The following is a 24,277-nucleotide window of genomic DNA, read 5'->3' as shown; positions in this document are numbered from 1 at the left end:
CATGAATAAATTATAATTTTAAAAATAAGATGAAAATAATAAATTACTCTGGATAAGTATTTTTCTTATAAAGAATACTTAAAATATTAATAATAAAATAATAAATTTTGAGAATACTATTTAAAATAGTAAACATCAATACAACTCTATAACCTTAGCTATACAATAAACTAGAAGTTCGGATATCCTAACAAATATTTCTATAGAAATGAAGACATATCTTAAAGAAAACTCTCGAAGCTCTATTATGAACAATATGACAGGGACGGAATATAATCCTAAACATAATGAAGCATGAAGTTAATGGACCGAACAGAAACTCAAAAAAGTCGATATCATTAATGGCAAAACTTAACGTTTGTAAATGACATAATATAATTCTAAACATAATGACACACGAAGTCAATCGAGGTTGAAATATACTATGATAACTACGATGGAATAAAAAGAAGGCAACACTGATTTAAGTTAAATCGATTTTTTATTTGGTTTAATCTCATGTGAACCCAAGTGATTTTTTAAAGTTAATATTATATTTTTAAAAAATTATGAGTTCTGTTTGGATATTTTTAAAAATATAGGTGTTCTAAGTTTTTTAAAATTCATCTTATATATATATATATATATATATATTTGCATATTGCTCTGATGATTATCTCTTTTGCGTCCAAAATAAGAAGGGGTATATGTCAGTGTCAAAATTCTGTATCAGCTCTGCGTACTCTGTGGGTATCACGTACGTCTCACCTTTCTTTTCAGTCTACGTTCCAGTAATACACTGCATCGGGATTTGAGCTCCATATTCCTTTGTTGTATTTACTCCATTATCAGTACCAAAGTTGTATGGTAATAAATTAGATTTCCTTTTTATCATATTACTTAATTAGAATATAAATCGGATTCGATCTCACACGATTTGGTCATACCAAACCCACAGATACGGCTCGGCTCAATTTGACGTATTTTGTTACGGATGGACTTGTATCCACCGTATCGGACCCAATTTGGTCAACGCGACGTGACTCCTCCCACGCAACACGGGTGATGCTTCTCTTCCTCGATACGCCTCCGTTAAGGCCCTCGCCCATTGACGTCCGATCTCATCCGCCCAACGACGTGGGCCCACCGAGCCCTACGTCGTTTGGGCTGCGCGCACAAGCGACAAAGAATTGGAGGACGCCTTTAAATTTGAAACCGTTTTACACTCCCGACATCCCCAACGCCTCTCTTCGACTTCCCCCGTCTTTTCTTTTCTCTCCCTTTTCTCCTGCTTCCCCGTCTCCGGCGAAAAGAAGGGTTTCCCCCGCCTCCCTCCCTCTCTCGTCCTCTCAATATTTAGCTCCTACGGAGAAGCGTGTTCTCGGCCGGGAAGGTATCTTCGTGTGCGTTCTTCTCTTCGAAATTCCGGTTTTTTCCCCTTCTTACTAGCTCGTCTCTTCGGTGCTCTACACTTGGATTTTAGGGTTCAACTTTGTTGGACGAGACAATGTAGAAGGACCTAAGATTTAGTTGGAGTTTCGCTGCCGTTTCGAGTTACTTGCTAAGTTTTCTTTCCCCTTCCCGTTGCAGAATACTGTGTGGCTTCTTCGGTGGTCTTGTAGGGTTATTCCGTGGATTGCGCTTTCAGTACGTGATACTTGGTGGGGGACAGGGTAGCATCGGCGAAGCGGATGTTGAACTTGAACGAGCTACCTGGCAATGACGGTGAGTGGGTTTGTTATGATCCTACCCTAGTTTTTCTGATGGCATCTTAATTTGTTAAAGGTTAGTTTTCTTTTGTGATTCAAATAGAGGGGCCTATTCAGTACGTGATGCTGACAAAGGATAATAAGCCTATTTGCCGCACCAAATCTTCCAATCTTCCATTTGATACGTAAGTTTTGTTTTTTTTTCCTTGTCTGACTTCTAGTTGCCTGTTTGGTGTTCATATTCTTTTTTTTGAAGGAAAATTAAGAACCGAGTCTTTAAATAATTACTTGCAAAAAAATTAAAAATAGTCATTGTGTTATCAAGATCGTTAGAAGAGAAAAGGAGAAAAGTTTATAGTTTTATTGATCTAATTCTGGGTACATCATAACCCTATTTATAAGGCAAGAGAAAATCTAATCTATCTCATAAACTGAGAAATCAAGGGATGTCAAATCCCTTTTATTTGATAGGAATTAAGGAAAATATATGACGATCATATCAAGGGATATGAGATCCCTTTTAAATGGTAACTTTAACACGCCCCTGCAAACTTAAAGATGGTTTAGTAGAAACCAACTTAAGATTGGAAACTAAGAAGCTAAATTTGTCGTGAGTCGATTAGGCAAGATTTTGATTGTGCTCAGCAATGGAGGACTGTGCTTAACGACGGAGATAAAAGGCTGTACTTCCCGCTTCTTGGATGGAGATGTTATGATTCTACCCTAGTTTTTCTGATGTCACCTTAATTTGTTGAAAGTTAGTTTTCTTTTGTGATTCAAATAGAGGGGCCTATACAGTACGTGATGCTGACAAAGGATAATAAGCCTATTTGTCGTACCAATGTTCCAATCTTCCATTTGATACTTGAGTTTTTTTTTTCTTTCCTTGTCTCACTTCTAAGTTGCCTGCATGGTATTCATAATTCTTTTTTTGAAGGAAAATTAAGAACTGAGTCTTTAAATAATTACTTGAAAAAAAATAAAAAATAGTTATATAGTATTATCAAGATCATTAGAAGAGAAAAGGAGAAAAGTTTATAGTTTTATTGATCTAATTCTGGGTGCATCATAACCTATTCATAAGGTGAAAGAAAGTTTAATCAATCTCATAAACAAAGAAATCAAGGGATGTCAAATCCCTTTTATTTGATAGGAATTAGGGGAAATATATGATGATCATATTAAGGGATATGAGATCCCTTTTATATAGTAACTTTAACATGCCCCTGCAAACATCAGATGGTTTAGTAGAAACTAACTTAATATTGGAAAATAAGAAGCTAAATTTGTCGTGATTTGATTAGGTAAGATTTTGATTATACTCAGCGATGGAGGACTTGCCAAAGATAAAAGTCTATGCTTCTGCTTCTTGGATGGAGATGTTGTGATCAAGAGGAAACTAAGAGGAAGATACATGATCTGTAGTAGATGAGGCACGCTGTGTGAGGGAGGAACATCATGTAGGGCAGATTAGTGATGAGCGAAGGAAGATCGTGGGCCCATGGGAGAGGGTCTTAGGTGACGACACGCTTGAAGAGGGCCACGTGAGGAAGATTGTCCTGAGTTAGAGAGAGGACCTTCTGTCATGAACGATCGTCGTGCATCCGCAACAACTTCATTCAACGAACCGTTCGTCGCTTTTGCATGCTTGTACAGAGACATGTCAGCATGTTTTGCCTTGGTTTTATGTGTTTTTGCTTGGAAAATATAAGTAACAAAAGTTCGCAGCGCTGCAATACGACCCCTCGTCGCGTTAGGTCAAACTGCTCCAAAATGGCTCCGTTTTCGCGTGCCACAATCTGTTTTCTGCAAACCGCAATTGTACGTAAAACGTCAACCATATTAGCACCCTGGAACCCCCCGGGTGGCACAGGGCTGGATGGGGCTTCGGTATACTGTCGGGCGTTGAACAATCTTCATAAGTTCGCACGTTAATTTGATGGGAACTGCCTTCGCGCCTGGCACCCGGTGAGCAGTTGTTTGTGGATTTGCAATCGTTCGTTCTACCTTCGAAAGTCCCTGATTTCTCCTTTCTCTCTCTTGCTCTCTTGCACTCAAGGTGCTCGCTGAATTGCTTATAAAGCTTCCCTCTTCGCGAGATGTTGGGACTTGTCCGTCGCTCGTTTTCAATCCAATCAACTTTCTGTTCGTAGGTCCTTCGGGACCTGTACGAGGTTGTAACTAGGTTGACCTTTTGCGAGCGCATATGTCGCAAGGGCGCCTCATGACTTAGGCAATCCCAGCTAAGTCCGAGGAGTTGGTGTAATGGTGCTTCACGACTACTCCAGCTAAGTCCGTGACTTTGTAGCAAGGGTGCCTCACGACTTAGGCGATTTCAGCTAAGTCCATGACATTATGGTATCAGAGCGGGCAAGCAATTCGAGCAAGCAGCGAAGAAACTTCGCAAACTCGCCATGGCAAAGCATCATGGTGAATCGAGCAAGACGAGGCAAGCCGGACCTTTGCCCCAAGCAACCGTAAGCGGGCTGCAAGTGTAAACTCGCTCTCATGTTGGTGGAGCCGTTCTGGAGGATCGTGGCAGCGAACATGATAAGCGAGAAGTTGGCTATTCTCTGCAAGCGGAGGAGACACAATCTAGAGCGCTAACCGGGAAAAAGAGCCATAAGGAGAGACTCATAACGGTGGAAACCCACCTAGATGTTCTTGAAGCGAGCTTAGAGGAACTCTACGAAGGCCAAAGAAGGCTTCTTAGTGTAGAGAGCTCACAAGAAGAAGCTGTTTCCCGAATCGATAAGGTTGAGGTCCTAGTCGATCGATTGACGGACGATACTAAAGACTCCGTGCAATGTTTGCACAAAGTCGTGGCAGAACTCACTTCCAGCGTGACAACGCTCACAAGGGCACTAAATGCGGGAGGGAGCAACACCCGCGTTGCGTCGCCACAAAACTTGAGGGCACCTGAGCCTCATTGCTATGGTGGTGCTAGGGACGCAAAGGAGCTTGAGAATTTTTTGTTTGACATAGAACAATACTTTCGAGCTACAAGGCCCGATTCTGAAGATACCAAAGTTTCAATAGCAACCATATATTTGAATGAGGATGCAAAACTTTGGTGGCGAACCTGTTGGGAGGAGATCCAACAAGGTCGATGTCGAGTGGACACATGGGAGGACTTGAAGCGGGAGTTGAGAACTCAGTTTTGTTAGAACCCTCCCTTGGAGATTCTAAACTTGGGGTTGATCTCTTCAGGGGATCAGCCTCCTTGGAACTCTATAGGGGTTCCTCTCTCCAAGTTGCTGCTTAAAGGCTGTAAAAAAGATTCATCTATTGCTTATCAAAAGAGGATGAATACATGACTATTTATAGGGTTTCTAAACTCTAACTCATAATAGGACTCATACTCAAGACTCCTACTCAAGACTCTAATAGGAATCCTACTCAAGACTCCTATTTCTTTACAACTCCTAATTCTTCTCTAAGAAATAACCTCCAAACCCTAGTCGGCCTCTTCACCTCTTTAATAGGGGTCGACTTAGGTAGGTTTTGTATGAATGCCCCTCTCAATTAGGACTCTCCTAGCTAGAGTCCTAACAGACCCGCCCTCTTCAAATCAGCTTTGTCCTCGAGGCTAACAATCTATGAATTCTGGGAATTTGATCTTCAAGTCGTCATAGTTCTCCCAAGTGGCACCTTCTGCTGGTAAGTTCGCCCACTGTATTAGCATTTCAGTAGTGGGTCGTCGTCATCGAGTCACGATCCGTCGATTAATAATGACACTCGACTGGGTATGAAGTTCTCCTTGGGTAGTCATATTTGGTGGGTGACTTTGGGCTGTCTCCAAGCACCTGTTTACCACTTCCGTTTGGCCATCGGTTTGCGGGTGATATGCCGTACTCCTTTTCAATTTAGTGCCCTTATAACGTAATTCTTTTGAGTCCCAATTGTAATGAGCCACGGAGCTTGGTGCTTCTTCAATTTTTTATTTTTATTTTTTATGATCTTACTGGTCTCCGGATCTTCCTGCCATTCCCTCTTAATATTCTCAGGGATGTTGCTAGTCGAAAGTGAAATGATCGAAAATTCAGCTTGCTTGGGTAGCCGTGAAAGCGCATCTGCAACAATATTTTCTTTCCCCTTTTTGTAACTTATTTCATAATCATATCCAAGAAGCTTTGTTACCCATTTTTGCTGCTCGGGGGAAGATATCTTCTGCTCCAAGAAATATTTTAGGCTTTTATGGTCGGTCTTGATTTGAAAGCGATGCCCGATCAAGTACGATCTCTATTTGGCCATCGCATGCACAATCGTGAGCATCTCCTTGTCATAAATAGTCATTTTGAGATGAGAAGGAGATAATGGCTTACTGGTATAAGCGAGGGGGCGGCCATCTTGCATTAGTACAACACCAATTCCGACTCTGGTTGCATCGACTTCAATAACGAAAGTATTGCCGAAGTTGAGTAGCGCTAGTACGGGCGTTGTCGTCATTGCGGCTTTAAGTTTGTCGAAGGCGGTGGTGGCTTTGTCTAACCATTGGAAAGCATCTTTTTTCAGCAAGGAAGTAAGTGGTGTACTAATCTTTCCATCATTTTTTACGAACTTGCGGTAGTAGCCTATTAAACCGAGAAAGCCACATAGCAATTTTATGTTCCTCGAGGTCGGCCAGTTCTGCATTGCTCCGATTTTTGAGGGGTCCACTGTCACACCTTCCTGTGATATGATATGCCCAAGATATTCCACCTTTTGTTAAAGAAAGCAAAAATTCGTAGTGGTCGTTGTGTGTTCAAAAGGTGGTTTTCGGTATGTCTTCTTCGCACACTCGTATTTGATGATACCCGGATCAAAGGTCCAGCTTTGTGAAGATTTGTACTCCCTTTCATCTAGCAATTCATCTACTACTATACCTTCGATCCACTTTGGTGGAGCAAAAAATGCTCGAACCAATCTTGTTGTGCAAAGATGCTCGTCCACTGTTCATTACTTGATATCCAAGTGGAATCATGAGTCTGATACCACTTATTGGGAAGTGCTCCTTAAAGAAAGCACATAGCAGGCAACTGATTTAGTAAGTGAACAGTGTCACAATAAAGAAACTTAAACTACCAGGCTATTGATTAAAACTAATGTACTAAGATAATTTTTATTTTCTTATTTATGTGGTATAATCAATCTTATACATCACCAACTGAGGTGTTGGAGCTTGTGTTGATTGCTTGACCAAGGATTTAGCACCATTTTTAATTCTTGTTTACTAGAATATATTTTGTTTTTTTTAATGGTGAGAGGACAGCAAATTGTTAAGCTACTTCTTTTATATTCTTCTTTCAGCTCCTTGTTTTAGGAGCATGAGCAATTTATTTTCTTTTATGCATTTGACAGGCCTAACCTATGGCCAATTACCAAGTTTAGACCAAGCAAACCATTTCGGCAGTCGGAAATGCCTCGATGTAGATTGTACCCAGAACCAGAAGATTCTCACCAGAGCAGAGAATGGAAAACCTTCTTGCAATTTCTTTGGAAGAATGAGAAGGTAAGTTTTTTGTCATTTGGAATGAAAATAATGTTGTTTTGTAAATCTACTTATGTTAGTTATTGTATAAATTAGTATCCAGTATTCACTAATTAATTCCTATGAAGGTTGCAGTTGTGAATAGTGAGTGTTGCGATTTTTATCTACTTCCTTCAGATGACTGGCCAGAATCTACACATGCTGTTGTTCCATACCAGATGCGAATTTCACGTCCAGCATGTTATGAACAAGAAATTGCAACATCAGGTGAGAGAACTTGACAATATCTGTTACCTTTTTGATGATAAGATTCTGTCATCTTATGCAAGTGCATACTTAAAACTGTTCTATGCTGGACCTGACTTAGCCCTGTTGACATTTTTACACTGCCTCCAGGTGCTCAAGATTTTGGACTTGTTTACTTTATTAGTTCATTTTGCTAATTCTTTTTTATATGCTTTTCTACATAGCATGCAATGCTGAAATGTTTTAAACTAATATTTGTTTTTTTAGTTATTGACTTAGTATTGACTGAGATATGCTGACCTCTGTATGGGCATCTGATTGTCGATCTTTTATAAAAAGCAGTAGTTTGATCTTGGGCTTTACACAAGCAAATATTTTGGTTCTTCATATTCAGATAAAATCCATCCTGGAACCAACAGTACCATGAGAAATGTGGCTGAGAAATTCTGCAAAAGAGGATTTCTTGAGCAAGTACATCAAGTTCCGAAAATGCCTTCTTCTCCTGCAAAGAGAGTTGTGCACTCTGAAGAATTCAGTGATCATCTTGGAGAAGAGATAGCTGACAATGCATGTTCGAGTGTGAATGCAATTAATACTCTGCACCAAGAGAAGAGCTCTTTTCACATGAGTGATGATACTCACATAGCAAAGCTTCAAAGAGTGTCTGTTGAGCATGCTTTTACCAATTCACCAATACCAAAAGTGCAAGATAATGCCCTTGCTAAAAATTTTGTGAGGACAGATCCAAGTTACTTGAGAACTCTTAGTCAGACTCATGCAGGATGGATTTTTGGAGCTATCGCTGAGCTTGTTGACAACTCTAGGGATGCCAAAGCGAGTAGGTAATTGGCCGCCCTTTTCTCAAAGCAATGGCAACTGCCGATTTTCATAATTCTTTATTACTTCTGTGGCTAAATGTATGCAAGCTACAGCTGTTAGATCTCAAATCACAAATTTGTTTTACTCTCTAGCATGGTTTGTCGGAAGGATTGGTACATAGCTATCAGGTATTTCGTGGTATGGACAATGACTGCTAACCGTACATATAGCTCAGTACCCCTCGGAGTTCTTTTTTTAAAATCATTTTTCAGTGATATCGAACACACATGTTGTAGCTTGTGTCTCTGTTCCTTACTTTTAGATATTAAAACTGGTTTTTAACTGATGTTTGATTCAACCTTGAATACTTTTCCATGGTCACTTTTAGCATTCTGATAACTAATCAAAGTATTATTTACATATATATTTGTACCCTGAATTTTAATAAGAATGCTTATTTAACATTTTGCTTCTTCCTTTTCTGACTATGGAGAAGTTTGCTACCATTGTCTGCCATTTTGCATTTGTTGTAATTTTGACAAAGTCTTCTATTAGCTTTGGGTCTAGTGTGACATTGTGGTGATTACCTAAACTTTGTTTTTAAAAATCTATAGAGCATGAGCTTTAATTTATATTTTTAAGAAAATTGACCTTAGATCTGGTGTGCATCTTATTTTTTATTAGTCTTGCCATATCAAATTTGTTCTTCCTTATGTTCATTTTTATGTGGAGTTCTTCCTTATGTTCATCCAGAACTATAATTGATTCTTCAGATTTTTTTTTGAGATGTACCTTTTAGTTGGTAGATTAAGTTCTTTGAATTTCTACAGGTTGGACATATTCGTAGAGTATCTGTATTTTAAAAAATCAGGGGACAAAATTCCTGTTCTGTCAATTGTTGATGATGGACATGGTATGTCTCATACTGAAATAATGAGAATGCTTTCCTTCGGCCATAAACAGCCAGAAGAAGATCCAGATCAGATTGGCAGATTTGGCATTGGATTTAAGGTAGGTTATACTTTGTCAACTGCTTATTCCGTGAACTTCTTTACATAGTTTTCAAATGCGTCTACCCTGTCCACAGGTATTTTTCAGCTGCTATAGTTTGTCTTGATGGATAATGGGTTAGAACTTCGAAAGTATTCCAATAATTAGTAACCTAAGTTTGGGAATAAGCTCTGATTGCCCTCATGGTCATGGTCATTTGTTATTTTCAAGTTTATGGAAACTTTTCTTATGGTTGGTTGATTGACTTGATTCATCTCCTTAAACCATATCTACAGGGCCGTAAGATGTTTGCATAAAACCTGCTGCAAACTGTTGTTTTATTCTTTAACTGGTAGAAGATTGTTGTTCTAGCTTTTTATAGCTGTTGATCATACTAATGTTGAATGTTATCAGAACAGAGATATAGAAGTCTCGACAAATATTTTTCCGATGATGCATGGAGAGAAAGTAAAACCATAATCTGTACTTTTTATGTTGTTTATTTCAAATTTCAACATGCTTCTTTTATAGAATAGCTCCATAAGTGGTACGAAATGCTTGTTGCAACTTTGACATTTGTGCACCCTTTTTCCTGAGACTCTGCCTCCTAAGAATAAATATGTCTGCTTGTTTGTAATGGATCTGATGCTGCCTGGGAACTAGTAACTTGTTTATATCCTGAAGAAGGTGATGCACTCTCTTGTAGTCTCACCACTGCAATGAGACACCTAATTTTTTAATTCTGTGGGTTTGTTTTGGGGAAATGTAGAATTTCTTTGAGGGCTTTGCTTATGTTCCAATTTTAGTGATGCATCTGTTTTTCATATTTGACTTTACTTTTTATTTTAATTTTATCACTATGCAGACTGGATCTATGAAACTTGGTAGAGATGTCCTTGTTCTCACGCAAACGTCCTCCTCCAGATCTGTCGCTTTGTTATCTCAATGTTACAATGAAAACAAAGAAGTAAGTTATTTTGATTGCTCTTCTGTGATTGTGATGGTCTCTTCATTATTTCAATTATTCATGTGTTTTTTGTAGATCCTTGAGATTCCAATCATCACATATTCAAAACAAGGGCGCTATATGGAAGTTGATTTATGTATCCAGTCAGAAGAATGTGCAGCCTCCAACTTGAATGCTGTAAAGGAATTTTCTCCTTTTAATGAGTATTTTATTGGTGAGAAATTTGGTCCATTTGGTGAAACTGGGACAGGAACACAGATTTACATGTGGAATTTAGATGAATGGGGTTCTAACTACATTTTGGAGTGGGATAATGCAAATAGTTCTGGTAATACACAGCAGAGCCGAGGGGATATATTAATTCGTTCTCGGAGAGTAAGATCACGTCCAGGACAAATTAGCCAGAAGGTTGTTCATTATACTCCTTAATATGTCATTGTTCTTTAACTAAAGTTGATTTATGGTATATATTTTAAACTGATTAATGTGAAGATTTAGGATTCTAGATATATATATTTTGTAATGTTTTATTTTACAAGTGCATATAGATAAGATAGCAGGGTGTTCCATTCGATTATATATGATCTTGCAGTGATGCACCTGCAAAAATTGTTTATGTATTGCTGGTAGTTTCTCTGTTTAATGAACATATTCTTTTTGACTTATTCTCTTTCTTTACTGTTTATATTTTGGTTATATAGGTGCCATTGGATTATTCACTACAAGCTTATTTGGAGGTTATATTTTTGAATCCTCGAATGAAGATTTACGTCCAAGGCTCTCTGGTAATTGTTTGCATTGCTTGGTTTCTAGTGGTTTTATGCATACTTATCTATGGGCTATAAACCTTTTATTTTTTACTCTGCCAGGTTAAAAGCCAGCCATTGGCGAAATGCCTAAATAAGACTGTTCAGGTACTTGGCCAAATCATGGACAGAGAAGTTCTACTGACACTAGGTAGGAGTAAGGTAGAATGGGAAAGAATGAACTGTGGAATGTTTTTGTATTGGCATGGCAGACTAATTGAGGTTATCTCTAGCTCCTGCTTTATTCATTTTATCTTTATTTATTATGAAGGCTACTTTTCACTTTATATTTATTATGAAGCACGAAAAAACATTGTAGAAGCAAATTTTAGTACTCAAGTTGTGGAAAGAGATAGTCACAAAGTTCTTGATGTTAAAACTGCAATTAGGTTTTTTTTAATAAACTGATTTTAGACCCTTGACTTAGAAATGATCTTTGTAGAGGTGGCAAGAAAAAGTTGCAGCACAAGATCTGAAGTTTTAGGCTATTATTTATCATTTCTTGTCCAATATTACCTGTGATTCTAGTTTCATAATGTCTTGTTGTTTCAAGGGATGTATGATATATAGCTTTGTGTCAATGTTATTATGTTTATGGTCATTGAATATGAATGCTTTTCATTTTCTGATCCAGGCTTATAAGCGAGTTGGTGGGCAAGTACATAATGCGGACATGGGGCGTGGTGTTATAGGAGTAATAGATGTTACAAATCTAATGGTATGATTCCTATGTGGAATACCTTCTCTGAATATTTCTATGAGAATTAGACAAGATGCTATTATATTCATTCATGCTACTTGGTGTTTATAATCTTATGAATATCTTGCATGTCGATCTCTGTGTCTGTTGTGCAGGATGGTGGTAATGGAGGTGCCTTAGTACTTAATAACAAACAAGGGTTTCAAGATTCTGAAGTATATGCTAAATTGGAGGAATGGCTGGGAGTAAAAGCAGATGAATATTGGGATAAGAATTTTGACATACTTGATGTGGTATTTTTTTTTCAGAATTATGTTCCTCAATCCCTGAGTTTCTGGTAGTAGTACTTGTTCATATCAATTTCTAATTTCTGAACTGCTTGAGAAAATGATAAATATTCTTTTTCGAGGTTGTATGCTGTATGCACTCAAATGTACTTTTTCAATAATTTTTAATGTTCACTTAAAAAATCTGTTGTTAGTTTTTCACTATAATTTATCAAGATATTCTTTTAGTGGAAATTAAGGCAGATATGAGAAATCAATCAATATGTCTATAATAGAGTGATACTGAGTTGGTCCCCATCTCAGGAATTCCATATTTAATTTGTGGGTTAACGGCTTCAGTGATACAGCGGATCCCAGGAACCAGGTCATGCTGCTGCAATTTTAGTTGATTTAAATGCAATTTAGGTTTGGAGTCATCTAGTATTCTAGAACTTAATTCAACTCATGCTGGTTTTTTTTATTAGTTTCTTTAATGTAACAGTTGATCTTGTTATTCTTTTTTTGGTTTATTTTAAATAATCCTAGAAGTGACAGGTTCATTTCCTTTATTCAATTAGAAAGATTTTTTGTCATGTTGTGGAACAAGTTTTGTTAGTTTTAAACTTTTAATTACCTTCGAGATATATGCTGAGTAGTTTTCCAATAGTGTCCAGCAATGACTTCAAAGGCATTCTCTATTCGGGGTAATTTTAGGAGTAAAATTGTTAAACTTCAAGGTAAACTACTGTTTTGCAGTGAAGTTTAATTGTGTAAATCGGGAGTCAATGGGGTGCCGACCAACTTATGATTAACTATTGATAACATATGGATAGAATATTCTCTTGTATGGTGGGTCACATGCTACAAGCCTTTTGTTTCATTTTCTGCCATTAGGTGGATTCTGTAGGTCTTATTTTTTTGGTACCCTTTTTTTCCCTGTTTTGACTTCTATTTTTTACTCTCATACTTTCTATTATGTTTAAAAATTTATAGTTACATGTAACAGGGACATCATAATTTCATCTGTTATTTTTTTATTTGAATCAATAATTGAACTTTTATTTTTTTTTCCGGGAATCTAGAAGAGAAAACCACAAGAGCATTAATGTTAATCTAAATTAAACAACTTCTTTCTTTCTTTCCTTTCTTCTGAAGAAGTTTTATTGCTCCAGAGAAAAGTGGATGAACGCTATAAGCCTGATCATGATTGGGTTCAATGCAACAAATGCCGCAAATGGAGGATTTTGAGCACTGACTTCGATTGTGAGAGCTTGCCCCCTGAGTGGTTTGTGTCTTGTTCCTTTTTCACCTTTTGTATTACGTGAGGATGATATTGTTCTGTGCAAAATGGTTATGCAATTATAAATAGTCATTACGAAGTATAAGTGAAAACGGGCAGGCCCAGTGTGCTACGCTCCTGCCAATGTAGCGTTGGGTGAGAATTGATTTATGCAGCCTTGTCATATCTTTGCAAACAGAAAGATTATTTTCATGACTTGAACCCTGGTCACTCAAGTCATAAAGGAGCAATTTTGACACTGTAAAGGCTCACCCTGACTATAAAGTTTAAGCGGATTTCCTGAAATCAATTTAGGGTGAATAGATTGTGCTTAGTATTTGTGTGCACATTATCATGATCAAGCTTCAAAAATGCCTTCTAGATGGACGATTGTGATGCCTTGCAATAAGGTGCAATTGTCATTTTCTTGTGATGCCTTTTATTATTTCGTGCATGGATGTCTCTGGCTCCTGACATGTTTCATTTTATGTGTTATATTTTATTAATAATCTTCTTTTCAAAAAGGTTCTGCTATATGCCACCATTCAATGGAAAATGTGAAATTCCTGAACAACAAGTTTCACGAGGAGTAATCACAACAGCTGCCAAGCGATCTCATCATGAAGTCAAGCAAAATGTCAAACAACATGAAGGAGAAACACCAAAGGTAAAAAAATAATATGAAGCAAATATATAAATTTTGGATGCTTCTCTCAGCTTTTTTTTCCCCCTCTGATAACAACATTATTCAGAAGAACAAAAATTCCTCTTTTACCAAAAATAACTCAAAGCAACACCCAGATGGTACTGCACTCAAGGTTAAGAGATCTTCTGAAGGTAATGTATCTTCCTTCAGAATATAACAAATGCTGTATTTGTAAGCTTTCATTTTCTAACTAATTGTTCGAGCTTGAGTGAATTTGTGCTTCGGTACAAGCTGTAAGTTTCTAACTATTTGGTGTTAACTACATGAGTTTTTTTCTCATAATTAGTCTTTGTTGAGGGCAATATTGCTAGTCAAACTAAGAACTATATTCTTCCTTTAATATATAATTTTAGGTTTTTCTGTATTATTCTTGCATTGTAAATTATAATTGACTAATGCCATTTAACTGGTGCATCTGTTGGTCTCTTTTGAACAAGTTCGTGCCACCTTAATTGATTTTGCCCATTTCAGATCAATCAAAATGGCTAATTGTTCATGAATGTACATTTTTTTATAATTTACAGCAGGTGGTCTGATTTATATTTGAATAGTTGCTGATCTTTTGTCATGATTTTTATATGTTTCAGTCCAAAGTTCTTTTTCCTTTATTTAGTAAATATATTAAAGTTCGTCTGCACATGGTAGGTTGCATAGGCATGGCAATGCTGATCTCCTTTTGGGTATCCGCACTTTCCTGACTTGTTTATGCCAGCTTAAATTAAGGTGCTCATTGGTCTTGCATGGGTATAGGTAAGAAAATAGGTATTTGAGTTGGGTTTAAGAATGAGTAGGATGAAATTCACAAGTATCCATCTGTTTCCATTCTTAGATTTGATTAATCTACATTAGTGGACTTGTTAGTCAGGTTTGGAATGGGTATGAGTAGGAGAATATGTATCAAAGTCTAGTTTGGGTACTTGGTTGGATCTGAGAGTCAGTAGGGTGAAATTTGTATATACACTATTTGTTATTATCTCAACGCATGTGGCATTTTCCATGCAAGTGATGGAATGCCTTCCTAACAATAATTATTAATGCTCTCTGCTCTGCTTGCATATCTGTTCCCTCTTTATTTTTCTAAAATATATGCTAGATACTACTTTAATATAGTCGTACTGAATGCTGCTTCCTTTTAAGTGTAAAATTACAATGTCAGAACCTATTTGTTTTTCATTTTCCATTATCCTGTTAGACATGAAAATGGAACTTGATGTTGGGATTCACTTCATATATCTTAAGTTCTTATCTTTTCTTGCATGTCTAAGAGTCTAAAATGTGTGGTCACATTTGGTTATTTGTCATTTGGCAAGATGTGCAAGGCAGAGAGAATATTGAGGCAACACACTAAATTTCCCTCCATACTATCAGGAGGCTTCTGCCCTATACACTAAGATATGATCTCCTGCATTAGCAGTCAATTATTGGGTTGCTTCCATATTGAATAAGACATTTTCATAATTAGGGTTCATTTCAGATCTTCTACCATTAATAAGAGGCATTAAGATCTTTTATATGTTTTTGCTTTATTAATCTTGGTTAGTATGTTTCTTGTGAATATAATGCTAAATGTGATCTGCAGATGGCAGCGAATATTATTCTTCGCAAACTGAGGATGACGTGCCTCGACATAATTTGAAAAGATTACGAAGGGGTCCATCGAGGAGTAAGCGTCGTAACATATCTGGGTAAGGAGTTTTAACTTTCTTTAAGTAACAGAGTTCTCTTTTTACTCTTTCTTGTAAACTGAGATATCCTTTTCTTGTAATTCGCTTTGTTTTCTTTTGCTGAGATTTTAATATAGTTAACTCAAAAATATTTGACTCCCAGTAGTTGAAAATTAGGACCTTATGATTGTTTTATTTAGTTTTTCTGCTGATGCCGGTCTTAATCTTTGCAAAAAGAATATTACTGTATCTGTTTTCATATATATGCTTATCTTTTTGGCTTTTTTTTTCTTCTAATCAAGTCAGATTTTTTTACACTATTTTCTTCCTGTTTTCATTTTCATAAATATTTATTTGTTTTATGCAGCCTCCACATCATTGGTGCCTCACATCTTTAGAAAATAAAGATTTACCTATTTTGTTTCTGCAAATGGTTAATATAAGATGGTTTGTTGGTAAAAATGGAACAAATATTTGGAAATCCATGTTAGGGTACATTTTTAATTATTAAATAGACTAAAATTTTGGCTATTTTTTTAAAAAATCTCAGTTGGGCATTGTCAAAATCAAAACCAGCCACTTTCAATTGTTTGTTTTTTATTGCATTATTTGTCACTTCATCCCTAAATTATGAAAAGCTCTGCAACAATGACATTTGCTTGGCAATCCTTTCTAGTGTGGCCATGTCAGGTAATTCCTTGTTAGATGCTAAAGGACAGAAATGATTATCATATTGTGTTAAATGTTTTGCCTCATCATTTCACCCACCTTATTTTTTGATCCATCATTGATGAGTTGTTATCGTTGGTGGGCCATGGGGTGGGTGAATTTTTGAGTTTGAGTTTCATTTTTGTTTTCTCTTCTTGTGGGTTTTAACAACTTTTGATGGAAGTTATTCTCTTGTTTTATTAGGTTATATTCTGTTAATTTTTTCAATTAGTTTTCTTACATTTTATGTGCCTGCTCTGAGTATGGTTTTTGTGGTGTATTATTGGATTATCTTCTTCGTAATCTTTTGTTTCTTAGTCGGTGTTTCCCTGTTTTCTTCCCTTGCATGTTTACTCTTTCGTTTTGATCTGTAGTGAGTTTCTTTATTTTTTTAATGGGGTGTTCTCTTAATGGATTCCTATTATGGTGTTTTACTTTGTGGAATTACTTTTGGATTTTTTAGTATTAAGTTTGGCTGATGATGGATGAAGTATTATATGGAGATGGATGGAATGGTATTTTGGCCATAATAATTTAAAATAACTTAATATACTTGAAACATTCCACATCCATCAAGGTCTGTTGATGATGCATGCGTACATTTCCATTCTCTTGAGATTGGGATGCATCAAAATGCAAGTACTTATCTTGTAGGGTGTTTTCATAATTTACAGGAAGGCAAGGAAAAACATTACATTTGTCAACATTCTACTGAAAAATTCTGGGATTTATATTTGTTGCTTCCAATTCCGATCATTCTCTTTTTCTGCTGATCAAATCCATTTATTTTCTTTTTCAATTTAAAATATTTATATTTTCATCAGCAAGACATGTTTCAAACTTTCAGGATCTTATCAATTATAGCTAATCTTTGTCTGCAGATGATGCTACTGCTGTTTGGACTAATGAAGGTAAATACTTGAGTCTGAACATGACTCATCCAATTTCTGATTCCGAGATTTTTGTCAAGTCCCCTATGGTGAGACTGGAAAGTCTTCCTTTTTGAGAGCACCCAATCCTTCCTAGGGATGTCTTAGTTCACTGGTCTTGAGATCTCATATGGATTCTGGAGGGAAAAGTTTAGCTTGTTGGATAGCAGATAGCAGAATCATGACTCAAGGAATGTTGATCAAACAGCTAGATGGTCCTCATAGTGGACTCTGCTATTGAGAAATTAGTGTATTCTGGTTGGGTATTGATGAATACTATGTTGGTCTATCGAGGCACATCTGATAGCTGGACAAGGCATGGGATGGCAAGATGGTTTGATCCTTGTGTATATGCTTTCTCTTTTTCTCCTTGGCTACATGGCATGCATGATGTTGTAGGAGTGTGGTAACATCTTTTATGGTTAGATATTGCTAGGTTATACTTTTCTTTATTTTGTGGAACTGCATTTACATCTCTTCTGATTTTTACTGATCGTTAGCAGGTTAAGCGGAATTGTGAAGGACCAAAAGGTGTTGTTACTCTTATCGAGTCATTAGTTGTTTTTTTTGTTTTCTATGTAACTATATGCTTGTTTGTATGCATGCATGCAATGTGACAAGTGTCTCTATTTATCTGCATGTACTACTTTCGAAGATTTAGAAGAATGATCACAATGCAAAAAGTAACAAGCTGCTGTTTCGGCCTCTTGTACAATCCTTTCATCGCTTCTGACTTCCTACAGTGGCTCATGCTTGCTGTGCATGTTTATTCTCTCCTTGCTGAAAGGAGTATAATGTGTATATGAAAAAATAAAGAAAATATTGTTAGGTTGATATTGAAAGTGCAGACGGAATGGGTTTGACCGAGTGTTTCATCCAAGAATTTCTTATTATTCTATGAAATGATTTATAGTTCTCATTCTTTCCACAACAGTCTCGTCTCCATGTTTCCATTAATGTTGTATCAAAACTTGCAGTCTCCTACGGGGATGTAATGTCAATTGAGGCTTTTGGAGCTTTTTAAGTTCACTGCAATTACTTGGTTCTCTTCTCGTTGATCTGATTGATGGATGGATGGATAGATCATGTCGGCGAGTATAATCAAGACAAGGGTACCAGTCCTATTGCTTCATTTGAAGCTCCAGTCCATTAATGCATTCAACTAAGATTATTCCTTCAAGAAAAACAGATGCAAGACAAAGTACAGAATATGGAAGAACATACCGTTTATATAGATTAGAATATATTTATTGAACTGAATAATAGAATTATTTGATTTAATAATACAAGGGAGAAAAAAAACACACCACATTAAAAGTTCATCTAGACAACATAAAATGCAAAGAGAGAATAAAAAGGTCCCACCGAGATTTGAACTCGGGTTACTGGATTCAGAGTCCAATGTCCTAACCACTAGACCATGGGACCAAGGTGTTGTGTAAGAAAGTAAAAATTATATCAAACCATTTCTCAGCCGAACCGATATACCATTACAATTCCAGTTGCCTGTTCCTTGCAGATGACCAACGACCGAAGGTGCAGGTTTTCTCAGAGAGAGAGAGAGAGTTTTTATTGCGCTTCCGCTTGGGGAAAAGCCGACACGACGGTGGCATGTCTCAGCTGAAGAGGTAGAAGATGAATCTGACGCTTTCTTCCCTTGGGCACCCGGCACGTCAAGAGCCCCCTGCGTCGCCATGCGTCCTCTGCTTCCCGTGCACCGCACGTAACCCCTTCCCCGCCTTTATATACGCCGGTCCTCCTCTTCATCCTCGAGTAGCAGCAGCTGATCTGATCGCGACAATGCAAGCCGGGAAGAATGCCATGGCGTCCGTGAAGGAGACCGCCGAAAACGTCGCTGCCTCGGCCAAGGCCGGCATGGACAAGACCAAAGCCACCGTCCAGGAGAAGGTTGCCGCACGTCCCCCTCCCATCTCTTTTAACTTTTCTAAAGGAATCCGTACCGCATCGCCATCGTTTCGCTGTCTGCCGCAGGTGGAAAAGATGACGGCACGCACGCCGGCGCAGAAGGAGATGGCGGAGGAGCGCAAGCAAGAGAAGATCCGGGAAGCCGAGGTCAACAAGCAGGAGACGATGCAGTCCAACGCGGTCGAGAACCAGCAGACCCTCGCCGGCGGCCAGGTCGCCGATCCGGGATTCTACCCTGTCGAGGGAGCGGCAAGCGGCGGGACCGGGGCGGCGAGGCCGTCCGCGGCCCACGACCCCTTCCTCGGCCCCCGGTAGGCGGCCGGGGAGATCGCACACCACGACCAACTTCGTTGTCTCTGTTTCAAGTTATGGAAGTGTTTGCGCCTTGTCGAGTCCTACTTCACGTCTTCATCGTGCTAGTGTGCTTCGCGTGAAGCAAGTCCTTGAATTCGACATTTGCTTGCTTCGTGGTGTCGATGGGATGATGAGCTAGCTCGTCATTTGGATTAAGCACCGCCGTGTGTCGTGGCTTAACGACGACGACACCTTCGAGTGCCCTTATCGTGCTCTAAACGGTGTGTCCTCCGACCAAAAACGCAACCCTCGCTGCTGGATTCCGATCCATTAATGGCGATCGATGATGATTTAGATGGTGGCTTAATCTTTTTTTTTTTTTTTGTAAAAATAAAAATTTTATCGGTGAAATCGAGCGTCTTTCATCAGTACAATAAATAGGCATTAGGAAAAAAAGAGATAAATTATCTTAATTTTATAATTATAGAAAAATCCAATATAATGTTAATTAAGTTTATATTTACAATACAATTATTTGTCCTGTTATATATACAAATACATATACATAATTAGCCCCGTTATATATACAGAGAAATAAGTTTATGTCGGCCAATGATTCATTTGTCCGATCTGTCGATCGGCTGACCATCCCGAATCCCTTCGACGGGAAAAAGAAGGCGAATCTTACGGTTCTTCTTCCTCGGCCTCTTCCGTCGATCTTTCTTGCCATGGCTCCTCCGGGTCTGCTTCCCGTCACCGGTGAGCCATTTTTATTCAAGCTTTCTACATCGATTATATCGCTAAGTTATTTGAATGTCTGGTGGTGGATTTTTGTGGCTAGGGCCTTCGAGTTTCGCCTTTCTCCTGTTCTTGGATTCGCACCCTTTGTGTTCCGCTTGGATACTCGAATTGGTCTCTTCTTTCCTGGATCCTCGTAGGCGACAATCGGTAGACACGGTAATCGTTGTCATGGCGAAATGCCTTCTTGAGAGACAGATCGGGATGATCGGGTTGCAGTCACGTATATCTAGGCAATTTGAAGCGAAAGAGTAGGGTTACATGGAAATCAACAGAACAAGTCAAAATCTTTAGCAAGGGTATTAGCGAAGGCCACACCATGATGCTCATCGGTTGACAAATTAGGAGAAGGTTGGTAACCTTTTTTATTTCTGGTTTACAACGTGGAAATGAGATTGAAGATAAAAGGCATCGTCTTACTGAAATCAAGTGGACGTAATGCAACACAACATGTTACGAAAATTCAAATCACAAATCACAAATTGGTGAGCTCCAGATACCATACCCTCTTAGAGCATACTGTCAATCCGAGATGGCAATCTCCTGAAGAAGTTGATGGGCACTGAGGGCAGTTTGCTGCGGAATCTGGGATGGCGGAGCATGTAGAGGCCAGCAACGAGAGCCACCAACCTGAAGGGCGCAATGTACAGCGCCACAGCTGCGCATAGACAGAACACCACAAACATGCAAGTAGCTCTTGGATCCCTCCAGCTCAACAGTGACTGGAGTCTCTCCCCTTGTGTTGCCATGTCTCCTGCCACAGTTTGTATCCTCCCAGCCACACTGCGTAACCGGTCATACCTCATGTGGACTACGTCGTGGGGCTTCGATGTTGGGAAGGTGTCGAATTCCTCATCGAGCTCATCCGGATGCACAGCCTCCGCCCATGATAGCTTGGTGTCCATATGAGGTGGGTGCCTTGGCCTGAATCTATAGTTCCAAAGCCCGATCATGAACATGTACAGAAATATAGTTGGTAGAATCAGCTCCGGGTACCAGACCAGTATCAGGAGTAGCACATGAACTAGCACGGTTGTGATTGGGTTCTTCCAGTGGCGCACATCGCCGAACCACTTGAACATGCTGATCAGACCTGAGAGCAGCGACATGATCCTGAAGAAGTTGGCCTTGCTCCTCCTCATGCTCCACATGTGAGACTCCACATCCAGCATATACTCCACCACCTCTTTCCGCAGTGGTGGCTCTGCCCTTCCGAGCCTCGCAGCGACAATGTTCATTGCCTGGTACCTGAGGCTGTCCAGTTGGTTCACTGTGAACGGGTGCAGGTAATGCATCTTGGGAAGCAGTGGATGGCCATAGAGATAAATCATGTTGGCAAGTGACAGGCAGGTGAAGCGTATGGCCAGCTGAAGCTCTCCCATTTTCTTCACTCCTGAAGATTGGAGGACGATCAGGGGGTACGTATGTCTATACAGTCTGTCGGTTTCAAGTGTTGAGAGTCTGATTCTGACCTTCCCTATCTTTGAATCTCTTGAAGCAGGTCCACCTCCACCGTGCCGGTCACTGCTACCAAGGTGGCAATTGTCAAAGACACCAATGGTGATCACTGTGCTTGGGTCGAACACGTCCCAGGTGTACTGCTCATTCCAGGTTGGAGCGAATGTGCCGACCATGGTTCTTGTCCGGATCCACTTCTGCCCATACTTTGCAACACAGTAAGCATCAGTGGCTCCTCGGCCTTCCCTCATCTTCATTGGAAGTAGCTCATTTGCACCCAAGATTCCAACCTCCAAGATGCCGACCGGTGGCTTCCAGAGCTGGCGAGCTGTGGGTTGTTGATCACTAATGTACATTGTTGATTCATCCATCACATGATAAGCTCCCTCGAGGCAAACTCGGAGGTGGATCCTGCTGGAGAATCTGAGCTCTCTTCTTGTTTCACCTTCCAAGATTCCTATTCCGAACTTCTCCAGGTCAAACCACCGTGAATGAACCACCGGACGGTGATCCAACCTCTTCTCAAACAGTGTCAATGGCAGTGATGCCCTTCCCAGCACATCGTCCTTTCTTGGGCTCACACGGTCTTCGACGGTGAGGGCTAGTTGTTCTTCAAATGGCTCTGCCGCCACAAATATGAGATCTTCATTCCAAAGTGGATTTAGTGTCGCCGTTTGGCATATCTTCGTTTTGAGCACCTGGTTACCAACTTGGGCCTTCACAAAGACCTCAGGTGCCCGGCCCCTGACATTTGGTTGAACATCTTGGGCTTCAATGACATTAACTCTGAGGTACCAGAGTTTCGGGGAGACATAGACCTTTGAGCGGATGTTGACTACTCCTTCCCCATGGACGGAAGCTGCATCAGAGTGCCATGCCTCTGGGAAGGCTTCATCTGCCTGTGTCCCAACCCAAACTGCGAGCATGACCTCCCCCCTAACCTTCCCTTCCCCTCTGCGATCCTCCAGCCGATACCACTGGGGGGCTAAGGGACTGTCAGGGGGAACTCTGGTGGGCACTTCATTGAGATCGAACACCACCTTCCCCAGGTAGTCATCTCTTCCAACCATCTCCTTATCCTTTACAAAGATTTCCAGTAGTGATGATTGGATGCGCTCCTTGGAGAATGCAAACACCTGGTTCCACTCTGGGTTGGTCTTCTTATCAAAGTGCCTGGTGGTGCCTCTGTAGTTGCCCAGCTTCACCTCAATGTAAGGATCACAATTCATGGTGATGGGGTTGCTTAGAAGGTCTTTGGCTTTGACGACTCGCACATAGAGGTAGTACATCTGCTCCACCAAATCGTAAGTGCTTGTGAGCTTGTCGGTGCTGCCGCTGAGCCAACCAGGGACTCCACTGCGGGTGGTCCCTCCGGTTGGCCATCGGTCGCCAAGCAATGGATTGGTGTTCTTCAGTTCATTGTGCTGGCGGTGGCTCATTGTTGTTGTTGCCGTTGCTGCTGAGTTCTTTGCCCTTTTCCTGCTTCCTAGTGCTTGTTTTTTTGGCAGAGGAAAGAGCTGGAATGTAAGTGGAAAATAGAAAAAACTATGTTTCTGGTGAAGATCTCTGGAGAATTCTGTCTACGTACAACTACATTGGAATCATATGAGTCTTACCTTATAGAAGATGTTGGAATCAGTGGACAATCTCTCGTTTTGCTAAAATGCTTCTGAGGCAAATTGGTAGCATCAGATTCAAATGTAGTGGTTTCGGGTTGCTGAAGTTGAACTCGATGGAAGTGGGTCGATTTCTGTCTCTGTCTTCGAGTATAAGTATCTTTGGCATCCAGTACTACCACATGTTGGCTTCATGTTTTCAACTTTCAGGCCACTAAATTCTGATTGAACTTTACCTTCAGTGGCTGCAAGGAAGCAACTCATTGCAAGCAATTGTAACCCTGATTCTGAAGCAAAGTTGTTCCTGATAGCATTCCTGGGTAGCCTGATATGAAGGAAGGAATAGAAACTATCCTGGATACCTTTCCTGATGTCTTTCTGGAAGGAAGCTTTGCCTATAGGCAAGTCACTTCTTTCACAGAGAAGCAAGGGTTGTTTTTTCTGGGGCTGTGGCTCTAGTAGGGTTCATCGATAGATCTCATGTTACTCTTGGAATATATTGAAGGAAGAAGAATGAGTTATTGAATCGTGGGCTTTCTATTCATCTTGCCTTTTCCCGTAATCAGATGAGTTGCTGGAAGACTTCCAGGCTGGTTATGGCAATTTGAACATGCCTTGCTATCTGTCATAAACTTTCTAGACTAACTCTGAGACAGCCCTAAGATGGGTATAAAGGGGTACCCATGTTCTTCTAACCAACATCCTTCACTGGACTGCAAAAGCAAAACAGTCTACCAGAAATAAAAAGAGTAAGTAGATATAAATATTGAAAGAAAAATAAAAAGATTTTTGCAGCTTTTCTCTCATGTTGACCTTGGTATTGCATGATTGTGTATCAGGCTTGTTCATTATAACCTTGACGGTAAATCTTGTAGTTTCAATCAGTTTTTCATTATCAAGTTATTACTTGCTTCAGCTTCCCACTGGCTTTCTTTGCTCATGCAACT

The 24,277-nt window shown here is 39.4% G+C and overlaps 3 protein-coding genes and 1 non-coding gene across 8 annotated transcripts; 2 read left to right on the top strand and 2 right to left on the bottom strand.

The window, feature by feature from the left end:
• Positions 1-1,229: 1,229 nt before the first annotated feature.
• LOC103983975 (uncharacterized) lies at positions 1,230-18,113 on the top strand. Of its 5 annotated transcripts, XR_001977153.2 has the most exons (20): positions 1,230-1,372; positions 1,570-1,704; positions 1,792-1,873; positions 7,029-7,179; positions 7,287-7,425; positions 7,799-8,246; positions 9,054-9,234; positions 10,079-10,180; positions 10,256-10,588; positions 10,882-10,965; positions 11,050-11,208; positions 11,621-11,704; positions 11,842-11,979; positions 13,125-13,237; positions 13,757-13,898; positions 13,984-14,068; positions 15,517-15,622; positions 17,191-17,220; positions 17,742-17,769; positions 17,894-18,113. XR_001977153.2 is itself a non-coding variant. In XM_009401361.3 (19 exons), the coding sequence occupies exons 2-18, from the start codon at positions 1,671-1,673 to the stop codon at positions 17,192-17,194; spliced, it is 2,385 nt and encodes a 794-aa protein (XP_009399636.2). In that variant the 5' UTR covers positions 1,230-1,372; positions 1,570-1,670; the 3' UTR covers positions 17,195-17,220; positions 17,742-18,113. The 5 variants fall into 5 exon arrangements, 3 of the variants coding, with proteins under 3 accessions (XP_009399636.2, XP_009399626.2, XP_009399645.2); XM_009401361.3 differs by having other exon boundaries at positions 17,742-18,113; XM_009401351.3 differs by lacking the exons at positions 17,742-17,769; positions 17,894-18,113 and having other exon boundaries at positions 17,191-17,690.
• Positions 18,114-18,594: 481 nt separating this feature from the next.
• TRNAQ-CUG (transfer RNA glutamine (anticodon CUG)) lies at positions 18,595-18,666 on the bottom strand. The gene has a single exon. It is a non-coding gene; the product is annotated as a tRNA-Gln (tRNA).
• Positions 18,667-18,787: 121 nt separating this feature from the next.
• LOC135680324 (late embryogenesis abundant protein 46-like) lies at positions 18,788-19,765 on the top strand. The gene is made up of 2 exons (XM_065194207.1): positions 18,788-19,146; positions 19,231-19,765. The coding sequence occupies exons 1-2, from the start codon at positions 18,874-18,876 to the stop codon at positions 19,477-19,479; spliced, it is 522 nt and encodes a 173-aa protein (XP_065050279.1). The 5' UTR covers positions 18,788-18,873; the 3' UTR covers positions 19,480-19,765.
• An 886-nt stretch (positions 19,766-20,651) lies between these two features.
• Positions 20,652-23,153, bottom strand: LOC135642806 (FT-interacting protein 1-like). The gene has a single exon (XM_065159280.1). The coding sequence runs from the start codon at positions 23,151-23,153 to the stop codon at positions 20,766-20,768; it is 2,388 nt and encodes a 795-aa protein (XP_065015352.1). The 3' UTR covers positions 20,652-20,765.
• Positions 23,154-24,277: the final 1,124 nt, after the last annotated feature.

This window comes from Musa acuminata, chromosome BXJ1-1 (assembly GCF_036884655.1).
Source record: "Musa acuminata AAA Group cultivar baxijiao chromosome BXJ1-1, Cavendish_Baxijiao_AAA, whole genome shotgun sequence".
In the NCBI taxonomy this organism is placed as follows: domain Eukaryota; kingdom Viridiplantae; phylum Streptophyta; class Magnoliopsida; order Zingiberales; family Musaceae; genus Musa; species Musa acuminata.
This window is presented reverse-complemented; position numbering and strand designations above follow the sequence as displayed.